General features: G+C 42.2%; 1 protein-coding gene across 4 annotated transcripts in view; it reads left to right on the forward strand.

Annotated features, from left to right (window-relative positions):
- Nucleotides 1–13,580, forward strand: part of megf11 (multiple EGF-like-domains 11) — a 454,053-nt gene that overhangs the window by 323,731 nt on the left and 116,742 nt on the right. For all 4 annotated transcript variants that reach the window (XM_063066247.1, XM_063066248.1, XM_063066249.1 and 1 more), the window contains exons 9-10: nucleotides 2,707–2,919; nucleotides 9,160–9,334. In XM_063066247.1, coding sequence (XP_062922317.1) covers nucleotides 2,707–2,919; nucleotides 9,160–9,334 — 388 coding nt within the window. The remainder of the gene's footprint in view (nucleotides 1–2,706; nucleotides 2,920–9,159; nucleotides 9,335–13,580) is intronic.

Genomic DNA, 13,580 nt, shown 5'->3' on the forward strand with positions numbered 1-13,580 from the left:
CCCCGACCCTTTGTTAGAAGTTAATGTAATTAAGATAGGAATCTTACACTCAGAACTGAACAGTTATTGTGTACAGTTCTCTTGTGTCGTGAGATGCCCGTTGGTGGTATTCCATCAGAAGTGTAAAAGGGAGCGAGCGGACCATGCCTCCTCATTAGGAAGTGTGTGTGTTGTGCCAGGCTTGAGGTCTTGCTCCTCAAGCACCCGTTTTGTTCGGTATCTGAAGGCTGTGCTGGCTCAATGAAGACAACTAACGATGAGTCCAAATGAAGAACCAAGCAAGGGGTTGTTACCACAGGGCCGTTGCCTCTTACTTCGTGCAGTCTAGTCTGATTTTGACTTCGGCAGACAGATGAACTTTCCTGACAAAATGAGTGCAGGAGAATGAAGGGAGATTTGATAGAGGTATACAAAATTACGAGGGGTATAGATAAGGTAAATACAAGCAGGCTTTTTGCACTGAGGTTGTGGGAGACTAGAATTAGAAGTCATGGGTTAAGGGTAAAAGGTGAAATATTTAAGGGGAACCTGAGGAGGAACTAATTTACTCCAAGGGTGGTGAGAGTGTGGAAGGAAGTGATGGATGAGGGTTTGATTTCAATATTTAATGGAAATTTGGATAAGAACGCAGATGGGAAGTGTATGGAGGGTTATGGCCTGCATGCAGGTCAATGGAACTAGGCAGATTAATAGATGGTGTGAATGGCTGTTTCTGTGCTGTTGTGTTCTATGACTCTGACTCTAAAAGAAGAAAGGTAATTTAAATCTGATGACTACCCAAGCAGATGATGTTCCTGTCCTGTATGTCCCATTATAACCCAAGTAAAGATATTTCTTCTTACCTCAGTCTCAGTAGCCTAACCGTTATTCTCAAATAGTGCCCCTTGCTCTTAAACAGCTCAGTCAGGTGAGGTACCTTCCCTACATCTAATGATGTTTAGAAATTTTGCAGGTTTCATTGAGATCTCTTATTCTTCTAAATTCTAAAGCACAGATCCTCAATCTGTCCTCATATATACTTCCCCAGGAACCAGTCCAGTGAATCTAAATGACACCTCTTCTACGGCAAGATGATCCTTTCTTCAGTACAGAAACCAAAACTGTTTGTAGTCTTCTTGGTGCACTCATCAAAGCCCTATACAATTGCAGTGAGATCTCTTATAATCAAACCTTCTTAGAGTAAACAATCTAAACAGCTGTAGCGCCTGCTGTTGACATTCAGTGACGTGTTCACAATAACACCCTGATCCCTTTGAACAGCAGCATAACCCAATGTCTCGCTACTTGTCAAATACTGTACTCTCTTCGGTTCATCACACTGAAGACCTCTATCTTTCTACATGATTTTCCACCTGCCCTGGTCACATTTACTCATTCTACTTGTCTCTTCACATCCTCCAATTTGCCCGCAATCTCACCTTGTTTTATAATCAGCACCTCGGTTAGTGTAAGTGGGGGGAATGCACCATCCCCCAAATTCCAGCCTAAACCCCCAGGCCCCTCCTGCCTCACCAGCTGCAGAATCTGCAGGGCCCACATTGACCTCATCTGTCACCTCAGATCCCAGAGAAATGAAGTGGAAGCAAGTCTTGAATTCAGAAGAAGATTATTCTTGGAATTGCGTCATCTGATGAGAATAAAGTATTTCAAGTTCATCGATCTCAAGTTTGAGCTTATTATCATTTCAAGTGTATACGTGTAAATTGCCAAACAGGACAACGTTCCTCTGGACCAAGGAGCACACACAATAATACCACAAATAAATTAATACATAATAATGTGCATTTGTGACACAATTTAAAAAGTACATAGTACAATCTTACTGGCACTTCATATGTGATGAGACCAGGGTGGTGGCAGGGAGTTCACTAGTCTCATGGCCTGGGGGAAGAAGCTGTTTCTCATCCTGACAGTAATTGTCCTCGTGCTACAGTGCCTCCTTCCTGATGGTAGTGAATCAGAGATTGTTGACAAATGGGAGGGATCATTGACGTTGCTAAGGGCCCTGTGTACACAGCGCCCCGGTAAATATCTTGGATGGGTGGAAAATACTCAGTTTCAAGGAATCTTCATCTCATGTTTTCAATATTTATTGATTATTTATTATTATTATTTCTTTCTTTTTGTGTTTGCATAGTCTGTTGTCTTTTGCACTCTGGTTGAACACCGAAGCTGATGCAGTTTTTTATTAATTCTATTACAGATTTATTCAGTATGCCTGCAAGAAAATGAACCTTGACATTGAACCCATGAGCACTACCTTATTACTTTTTTCCCTCTTTTTGTGCTAACTATTTAGTTTAACATTTTTTAACATACATATGCTTCCTGTAATTTACAGTTTTTATTGTTATGTATTGCAATGTACCGCTGCCACATAACAACAAGTTTCATGACCTATGCCAGTGATATTAGACCTGATTCTGATAAGTACTTTGATAATAAATTTACTTTGAACTTTGAAGAGAGACCCCATTGATCCTCTTAGCAGTCCTCACAATCCTTTGAGGGTCTTATGGTCTGTGTATTGATACTGATTGTTTGAACAGAGATCAAACAGCCAGTAGAATAATGTCATAGTATGCATCTTACACAGTTTCTGATCTTGTGTTCATAATCTGATATGAAATAACCTGTATGCATTTATTGTGTTGAAAAAGAGACCTCCATCTAGTCATGACTTCCTACACGTTTTGCTTGCTGTAGGTGTCAGGAGGAGTGCCCCATCGGCAGTTATGGCCTGCAGTGTGCTCAGACGTGTGAGTGCCTGAACACAGCTGAATGTTACCACGTTAATGGAGCATGTCTTTGCAAACCAGGATTTACTGGCGACCGCTGCCAAGACAGAATGTGTCCAGATGGACTGTATGGACTGAAGTGCAATAAACGGTGTCCTTGCAATGGCAAACACACCCAGAGGTAATGATAGCCTAAATAGAACAATGTGCTGATTTCTTACATTGGTTAATTTCTTTAACTAAATTGTTTTCCATGGTGCAAGATGTAAGCAGCCAATTTATGTTTTTGTACATAAATCCAACTCAGATTTTCTGTCATATTCTGCCTACTTTTGGAGAGAGAATCAAGCAAACAGGTTTTAAAATGAGACCAACACAGGCTATATTCCATTTTATATCATGTTTGCACTGTTTCATAGCTGTACCACACAGAACTGGCAGCTGGCTTCTGAGGTGCTGAAGTAGTAGGGAACAACATGAAAAATATCTGTTTCATTTCCCCTTTTCCCATCTCTGGATGTCACACAGCCAGTGAAACACCGGTTTTCAGAATCGGAATCAAGTTGATTATCACGGGCATATGTCATGAAATTTGTTTTGCGACAGCAGTACAGTGTAGTACCTAAAAACACTATAAATAATAACAAATGTATATTTTTTAATTAGGTTAAGTAAGCAGTGCAAATAGAGAGGACAATAGTGAGGTTTATTGTCCGTTCAGAAACCTGACGGTGGAGGGGAAGAAGCTGTTCCTAAAACATTGAGTGTTAGTCTTCAGTCTCCTGTACCATCTCCCTGATGACAGCAATGAGAAGAGTGTTGTCCTGGTTGATCGGAGTCCTTAATGAAGGATGCCACCTTTCTGAGGCATCATCTTTTGGAGATGTCCTTGATGCTGGGGAGACTAGTGCCCATGAGGGAGCCGGCTGAGTTTGACATGATTGTAACATGAAAATGAATTAGGAGCAAACTTGCTCACATAAACAGTAATGGAAATAGGTAAAACACTGGATATTGAGTTAAAATTAAACATTTAACATGGAGCTGGTGTCTTTCATTTAGAAAAGAGTACTGAGGGATGGGAAGCAAAGTATTATGAATTGTATTTCAGATCAGCACTGGTAAGTAATCAGGAGAGCAGTCGTGAGTTGAATGGCTTCCTCCTGTTGCTTTTCTATGGGATAGCCCAGTTGGTGAGAATTTTCAACATCATTTATGCAGAGAACACGGAGTATCTCTGTGACAGCCCATAAAACCTTGTCTGCTTTCAGAGGTGAGGAAATCTGACTGTGATGTTGTAATGGCTGAATACCACTTGCTGTCACTGTTGGATTTTGCTGTTTTAGTGCGAGGTCCTTTCAGAAGTCAGGAAAAAGGCACAAAACTTGTTGCTTCACCATCATTTTATTGAGAGTTGCTGGAGCAAAGTGGGACAGTGGCAGAGGTCTACTGAGCAAGGAGGGACTAAAGAACTAAGATGGTGGCAGGATAGAACAGCTACTTTTATACCACAGTGATAAGAAAAATTCCTTTCAAATTTATAGATAAGAATTAACCAATTAGAAAGCTATTACTGAAACACTGCAGTACCAAGTTTACCTATGAGAAAACACTTATTCATCTAATGCAGAACTTAGGTGCTTCCAGAGTTTTTTAGAATTATACTTTGTATGGCTACAAGAGGCATATTAAACTGTCATATGTGTATAATCACTACTTAAAATGCAGATAATTAATTGTTACACTGCAAAGAAAATAACAATTAAACAGTCTAATCTAAGAATTAAACAGTTCGATCCAACATCACCACACCCTGCCAGCTCAATCTGCTGACATTAATTAACATTACGATGAATTCAGAAGTTACATAGCTTCAAGTCATATATTTCAAGTTATATATCATATTACATATATTTCCATTAATACCAACTTTAAATTCATATTTCATAGAACTTCATAAAAATTGAAATTATTGACACAAATACAATGAAAACATATTTATTATTTGTGGTTCCATATCTGAAAATTGGTTTGAAGTCCCCCAGTATGTTTCAGCAGTTACTGAATGAACTTGAAATTAACAACAATTACAGAGAGCGAGGGGAACTGCAAAGAGCTTGTGATAAAATTCATGGAAATAACAGGTCAAGCAGCTTCTGCAGAGAAAGAAACAGAATCAATATTTCAGTGCTCTGATTTTTCACCTGAACTGAAAAAAGCTTATAGAATTATAGTAGGTTTTAGCAAGAACAGGTTTATGATCAATCATATGCTGTGAAATTTATTGTTCTGCAGCAGCAGGACAGTGCAATATATAAAATATACTAAAACTTATAATAGGATCAAGAAATATATAGAAGAAAAATAAATAGTGTATAAAGAGCAAAAATAATGAGGTAGTGTTCGTGGACTGCTCAGAAATTTGATGGCAGAGAGAAAAAAGATGTTTCTAAAATGTTGAGTGTGTGTTCAGGTTCCTGTACCTCCTCTCTAATGGTAATAATGAGAAGAGAGTATGTTCTGTTGTGAAGATCCTTAATGACAAATGCTGCCATCTAGTGGCATTGCCTTTGGAAGCTGTTTGTGATGGTGAAGAGGTCAGTGCCACTGCTGAATAATGTACAGCCCTCTGGAGCTTTTTCTGATCCGGTGCAGGGCCCCCTCCACACCAGACGGTGATGCAACCAGTTAGAACGTTCTCCACGATACATCTGTAGAAATTTGCTCGACTCTTTAGTGACTTACCAGATCTCTTCAAGGGGAGAAGGAGGCAAGGAAAGATCAAAAGCCAAGTGATTTCCTGAATGTATTTAATGACAGGTGATACAGGTTAAAATTGCCTTGATGAATGGCATGACTTGCTTTTTGAAGGAGACAAAGGAAATTAGCAGCTTATAGAAAAACTGCTTAATAATTTATGTTGTAGGGGGAGAGGTAACAAAGAAAGTTAATGGGATACAAGGTTAAAGTAGTTCACACTCTTCTTCTTCTTCTTAAACCCAATACCACTACTACTTCTTCTTAAACCCAATACCACTACTACTTCTTCTTAAACCCAATACCACTACTGGGACATAGGCCTCTGTTCTGGGCCACACTTTCAAGTCATCTCCAGGTATAACCCACCTTCTCCCTCCTCTCCCAGGTGCTTCTGTAGCTCTAGGTTTTACAGCTTGGGGCAGCTAGCCCCTGTACAACACTCCTCCTTTCTCAGTTGGGCTTGGGATCATCTCTGGCTGAGTTTAGTTCACGCTGACAAACCAATTTAACAAGATGGCTGCAAGGGTGGTACAATATAGAAACTACTGTGTGTATAACAAGATAGCAAACTCTTTCTCATCTGAAGTGACCGGAAATACATTCCAGAAGGACATCAGAGTAGGTAAGGATGTGGCATTAGAATTAGTGAGAGCATTGGTAGTCATTTTCTGACATTCCCTAGGCTCTGGAATTGTTCCGATGGATTGAAGCTAATGCTACATGTAACTCCAGTATTTACAAATCAGGGAATTATTGCCCGGATAGCCTCACATCAATGACAAATGCACTGGAATTTTTAGAGAATATAGTTAGCCGAACTGATGAGTGAGAACCAATGGATGTGGACTTTCAGAGAAGTTTTTACAAAGTCCACTAATCCTGCTCTCTTAAGGAAGGTGGAGTGTCTCCCATAGCCTCTCCTTTCCAGGTGTAATGATCGCCGCAGAACCACTGATTGGTTTGCCATGCAGCAGGTCACTCACATATAGCCTCTCTTACACTACCGTGTCCCCGTTCTTACTACGTTTGCTACGTCATGACATGACCAAGACTCCAGCAGTATAACTGTGTGGGCAGGCTGGGCTCATCATCCTTGGTTGGCAGCCAGCCTAGGAGAAGAGCAGCTCCGATTCCAAACCCGGGCAGATGGGACCTATTAGCCTTGCCAGGCAGTCTGTCTAGGAGAAGGAAGACTCCGATATTCAACCTGCCCACTTGTCGCCGCAGTCGGCGCAACTGTGGAATCCGTCCACGCACACCGATCCTCACTATAAACCTATGCAATGCAGATGGGAAAAAAAGTCCTGCAGTGATTCCCACCTGATCTTTGCGAGCGAAGAACTAGCCACCATCATCACCTTCATCATATAGTGCGAAAAGAGAGAGCAACAACAGTGAGGTAGTGTTTCTGGATAGTGTCCATTTTGTTGGCAAAAGCAGGAAGGCAGACTATCTGAGTGGTTATAGATTGGGAAAGGGCAAGGTACAACGAGGCCTGAGTATCTTTATGTACCAGATGCTGAGGGAAGGGTTGTCACTGCAGCAGGCAAAAAAGCTAATGTTATGCTGGTCTTCATAATGAGAGAATTCACATACAGGAACATGGATGTACAGCTGCATTTGTACATAGAAACCTTCAAAATTCTAACAGAACTGGATGGAGGATGATAGCCACAGTTGAAGGACAATGGGTAAGCCATTTAGAAGTGAGATGACAAGAAATATCTTCATTGTGGTGAATCTGTAGACCTCTCTATCACAGAAAGCAGTTGAAGCCAAATCATTACAGGTTTACAAACACCTGATTTACGGACAGCCTGTATGTATGAAGCAGTGTTTGGGAGAGCAATGGGATGGATTAGAATTGTTGTGAAACCGAATGGAATCTCTTTGTAAGCTGTCAACTGCCAGTAAACATATTGAAGAAAGAGTTAGATATTTTCCCAGGGATTAGAGGGATCAAATAACGTGGGGAGCAGCAACAAGGAATTGAATTTGGACAATCAGCCACGATCAGTCTCGAAACATCAAATGGCCAACTCGTGCAGCTAAAGCAGGAGAAAAGATTAAGATGTTTAATATTTGTTGGTCTAAGGTTTAATCAGCTGTTGCAAATTAAAAGTTTCCTGAAATATAAATTTTGCAAAATAACTGCAGAATACATAGTTATGCAATTTATTGTCTTTACTGCAGAGTAGAGTGTAGTGCAAATATTACACAATATCACTTGGTATAACTTTGTGTTTATTAATCTTACTACCTGAGAACAATGTTCTATGTCCCTACAGTAACAGTCATTAAGGGTCTCAGCCCGAAACATCGACTGTTTATTCTTCTCCATAGATGCTGCCTGACCTGCTGAGTTTTGTGTATGTTAGTCTTGTAACAGGTCTACCAGGCGCATGAATTACTATGACATTTAATAACTTTTCTCTTGCATCATTCATTGTGTGCCATATGAAAAGTCTAGATTAGGCAGTGTCTACAACATCTTTCTCTAAGTCTGCCAACACCTTCATAGAGCATAAAGCAGTCCAGCACAGGGACAGACCCTTCAGCTCACAATGTAATGCCAAACCAATTAAATTCATAATCAAATACCCATCTAAACTAATCTCTCTGCTTTCACGATGTGCATATCCTTCCACCATTTTTCTCACATTCATGTGCCTATCTAAAAGTCTCTAATGTTTCTTCTTCCAGCTCCACTCCCACCCCAGGCAGCGCGTTCCAGGCACCCAGCACTGTCTGTGTAAAAAGAACTTGCTCCTAACATCTCCTTTGCAATTGTCCCCTCACCTTAAATGCAAGCCCTCTGGTATTAGACATTTCAACTCTGGGAAAAAGATCCTGCCTGCCTGCTCTATCAATGCCTCTCATAATCTTATAAACCTCCATCAAATCTCCCCTCAGTCTCTGCTACTCCGGAGAAAACAGCCCTTGTTTGTCCCACCTCTCACTATAGCACATGTCCTCTAATGTGCGAGAGTGACTAGAATGTGAATCATTTCTCCCAGCAGGACAAACCTGACTTGTTCTGCCCCTCTCTCCCAACACAGCAAAGACGGAGAGCTCATTACATCAGAAAGCAGTGATACTGATTCACATGCTTTCGGCCTCTGTTGTTTGTGCCTTTGCGCCTTGGTGTGCTCCCTAATGTTATTTTTAAACAATAAAGCTGCATTAATCCATTCGTGAGGGATCATAACGTCAGACAAAGAATTTAAGGCAATAACCTCCTTTAATATTTGGATCATTAGCTTGATGTCTACATAATGAGATTATGGGAACTTTTTAGAAAAACGACCAAGTCTCTGAGCTGAACCAAGGCATGTGAAATATGGCCGTGCTCAGGACATTCTGAAGACTTTGTTATTTCAATTGTTCACTCAGCTTCTAGCCTGATGCTCATTCCATCGTGCCTGCTTCTATGCCGAAGTGGCTTTTGTTATTGCAGTTCAAATTAAAATATTAAAGATATCAGCAGGGCTAGCTTAACAGTTGTAATTTCTTATAAGTACCCTCTGGATGTTGGATATTGGTCCAGTGATTATTATTAACCCTGCATTAATCAAGATTTGGGTTGGTCTTTGTTGAATGAAACATTTTTTGTTTTGTGATCAGTTAGTGAAATTGAGGATTGTCTGCTTGGCTCTTTCAGCTGCCATCCATTGTTTGGCGAGTGCTTGTGTAGAGCAGGTTGGACTGGACAGGACTGCAATGAGACGTGTCCCCCTGGCTTTTACGGAGAGGCCTGCCAGCAAATCTGCAATTGTCAGAATGGGGCGAACTGTGACAGCATCACTGGCAAGTGTGTCTGTACTCCCGGGTATAAAGTGAGTATTGTATTTCTTTCATTAGATGAATATAAAGAGACAATAGTTCTTTGATTTAGATATTGGAGGAGCTGTACTCTGGCTCCTCTAGGCTACCTGTAACTTAGAGCCTTTGAACTAGACAATAGGTGCAGGAGTAGGCCATTCGGCCCTTCGAGCCTTTGATCTGCCCACTGCTAACCTGCCATCTCAGTTAGCCAGTACAAAGCAGTTACTCTGAGTAAGGAAAGAATATTACAATCATCCCATCACCAGCTTCCTCGTACTTGACCCAAGACTGGCAAAGATGGAGATCTGGAAGTCAGTTGCTGATCAAGTTACTGTAATAATATCCAAATAAATTGTATGAACTGCAGGACATGGATCATATTCTCAAGCACAATGCATTAAATAGTGTGATTGCTCTAAACCCGAAGAGAGTGCAGATCATTAATTTGTAGAAGTAAATGTAGATATTTAAAAGAATGTCAGGCATTTTTCAAATCTGGGATTATTGTCAAGACCAGCATCTATTGCCCATTGTTGAGGAAGGTGGTGGTGAGCTGCCTTCTTTCAGTATCACAGTTAGACTTGGCGATGAAGGATTGCTAATATATTTCCATGTTGGGGTGGTGCTCGGCTTGGAGGCATTGCTGTTCCTCTGGGCTCGATGCTCTTGTCCTCCTTGGTGGTTGAAGTTAGTGGTTTAGAAGGGGCTGTAGGAGTTACCGTTGTGCATTTTGTGGATGGTACACATGGTGCATCAATCGTGGAGGGAATTGGAATTGATTTATTACTGTCACCTACTGAGATACAGTAAAAAGCTTGTCTTGCATACTGTTCATACAGATCAGATCATTACCCAGTGCGTCGAGGTAGAACAAGGTAAAACAACAACAGAATGCGGAATAAAGTGTTACAGTTAGAGTAACTGCAGTGCAAAGTTCAGAGTAAATTTATTATCAAAGGACATATATGTCACCATATACAACCCTCAGATTCACTTTTTTGTGGGCATACTCAATAAATCCAATAACCGTAATAGAATCAGTGAAAGATCATTCTGGAGGCCCAGTCAGCAGCGGGAGGGGAGCACTTTGGGAAAGTTACTCGCAGGTCGGCGAAGTTTGTATAAAAGGAGATCTTCGTGGGTATTCAGACATTCCGGAGGCACACTCAGCAGCCGGAGCAGAGCACTATGAATTAAGTAAAAGTACAGAAGGGACAAGCGGGGCAGCCATTGCTGGGAGGAGGCGAGTGATTGAGAGTAGAAGGGTCAGGCTTTGACTCAAGAGGCTTCAACAAAAAGAGACTGAAGCCTAAGAAACAGGTTAAAAGGGTTCGTTTTCTCCTTTCATTATCGGTGATTTGCTCTTGGTTGTCCATTGTACCGTGCAGGCAGGATGGTAGATATGGCAGTGGGATGCTCCTCCTGCAGGATGTGGGAAATCATGGAACCTGATGGTCTCCCAGATGACTACACCTGCAGGAAGTGCAGCCAACTCCAGCTCATGAAAGACCGCATTAAGGAGCTGGAGCTGGATGAACTAAGGATCACCTAGAAGGCAGAGCGATTGATAGATAAGACTTTTGAGCAGGTGGCTACACCCAGAGTGCAGAATTCAGGGAGTAGATGGGTGAACACCGAGAGGTAAAGGGAGAAGAAAGTCAGTGCAGGGTCCCCTTGTGGCCATTCCCTTTGGCAACAGGTATACCCCTTTGGATACTGCTGGGGGAATGACCTATCTGGGCAAGACAGCAGCGGCCAGACTAATAGCATTGTGGTCAGCTCTGAGCCTCAGAAGGGTAGGGTGAAGTCTGGTGGAGCAATAGTCAGAGGGGACACGATAAAAAGGGGACTCGATAGGAGATTCTGTGGCAGCAAAAGCAACTCCAGGACAGTGTGTTCCCGCCCGGGTGCTAGGGTCCAGGGTGTCTCTGAGCAGTTGCAAAATATTCTTGAAGGGGAGGGTGAGCAGCCAGAAGTCGCGGTACATGTTGGTACCAATGACATGGGCAGGAAAGGGGTCGAGGTCCTGCACAGTAAGTTTAGGGAGTTAGGAAGGAGACTGAAATGCAGGACCTCCAAGGTGGTAATCTCCAGATTACTCCCCGTGCCACGTTAGGGAAGGTCAGAACAGAGAGATAGCGCAGATGAATGAGGGGCTGAGGAGATGGTGCAGGGGGCAGGGTGTCAAATTCTTGGATCACTGGGATCTTTTCTGGGGAAGGGATGACCTGAGTAAATGGAATGGGTTGTACCTGAACTGGAGAGGAACCAATATCCTGTGAGGGAGGTTTGCTAATGCTTTTGAGGAGGGTTTAAACTAGAATTGCAGGGGGGTGGGAACCAAAGTGAACAGGCAGTGGATGGGGTGGTTGGTGCACAAGTAGACACAGCTTGTAGGCAGTTTGAGAGGAAGGATAAACAGATGTTAGAGTAAAGATGCACTCAGTCAGATGGTTTGAGATGTGTCCATTTTAATGCAAGGTGTATCATAGACAAGGCGGATGAACTTAGAGCATGGAACAATATGTGGAACTGTGACGTCGTGGCCATTACAGAGACTTGGATGTCTCAGAGGCAGATGTGGCTGCTGAATGGCTTTAGATGTTTCAAAAAGGACAAGGAGGGAGGCAACAGAGGTGGTGGAGTGACATTGCAAATCGGGGATAGTATCACAGCTGCTGAAAAGGAGGAAGTCATGGAGGGATTGTCTACTGAGTCATTGTGGGTGGAAGTCAGAAACGGGAAAGGGGCAATAACTCTACTGGGTGTTTTTATAGACCCCCCCAGTAGTAACAGAAACATCAAGGAGCAGATAGGGAGGCAGATTCTGGAACAGTGCAATAATAATAGGGTTGTTGCAATGGGTGATTTTAACTTTCCTAACATTGACTGACATCTCCTTAGAGCAAGAAGTTCAGATGGGATGGAGTTTGTAGGTGTGTTCAAGAAAGTTTCTTGACACAATATGTAGATAAGCCAACTAGAGGAGAGGCTGTACTTGATCTGGTATTGGGAAATGAACCTGGTCAGGTGTCAGATCTCTCAGTGGGAGAGCATTTTGGAGGTAGTGAACACAACTCTATCTTCTTTACCATTGCACTGGAGCGAGATAGGAGCAGACAATTTGGGCAAACATTTAATTGGGGTAGGGGGAAATATGATGCTATTAGGCAGGAACTTGGGAACATAAATTGGGAGCAGATGTTCTCGGAGCAAGGCACAGCAGAATGTGGCAAATGTTCAGGGAATGTTCGCATGGAGTTCTGCATGGGTATGTTCCATTGAGGCAGGGAAAAGATGGTAGGGTAAAAGAACCATGGTGTACAAAGGATGTAGAGAATCTAGCTAAGAAGAAAAGAAAAGCTTATGAAAGGTTCAAGAAACTAGTACTGTTAGAACTCTAGAAAATTACAATGGTGCCAGGAAGGAATTCAAGAATGAAATTAGGAGAGCCAGAAGGGGCCATGAGAAGGCCTTGGCGAGCAGGATTAAGGAAAGCCCCCAAGGCATTCCACAAGTATGTGAAGAGCAAGAGGATGAACAGTGTGAGAATAGGACCAATCAGGAGTGAGAGTGGAAACTTGTGTGTGGAGTCAGAGGAGGCAGCAGAGGTAGTTAATGAATACTTTGTTTCAGTATTCACCAGTGAAAAGGACCTTGACAATTGTGAAGATGATTTACAGCGGACTGAAACGCTTGAGAATATAGACGTCAAGAAAGAGGATGAGCTGGAGCTTTTGAAAGGTATTAAGGTAGATAAGTCACTGGGACCGGACAAGATGTACCCCAGGCTACTGTGGGAAGCGAGAGAGGAGATTGCTGAGCCTCTGGCGATGATCTTTGCATCATCAATAGGGAAGGGAGAAATACCAGAGGATTGGAAGGTTGCAAGTGTCGTTCCCTTCTTCAAGAAAGGGAGTAGACATAACCCAGGAGGCAGGGAGTGGGAATAAAAGGATCCTTTTCTGGTTGGCTGCCAGTAACTAATGGTATTCCGCAGGGGTTGGTGTTGGGACCAATTCTTTTTATGCTGTATATAAATGATTTAGATGATGGAATAGATGGCTTTGTTGCCAAGTTTTCAGATGATATGAAGATTGGTGGAGAGGCCGGTCATGTTGAGAAAATGAGAAGGTTGCAGAAGGACTAGGAGAACAGGCAAGAAAGTGACAAATGAAATACAATGTTGGAAAATGCATGGTTATGAACTTTGGTAGAAGAAACAAATGTGCAGACTATTTTCTAAATGGGAAGAAA

This window comes from Mobula hypostoma, chromosome 13, assembly GCF_963921235.1.
Source record: "Mobula hypostoma chromosome 13, sMobHyp1.1, whole genome shotgun sequence".
NCBI lineage: Eukaryota > Metazoa > Chordata > Chondrichthyes > Myliobatiformes > Myliobatidae > Mobula > Mobula hypostoma.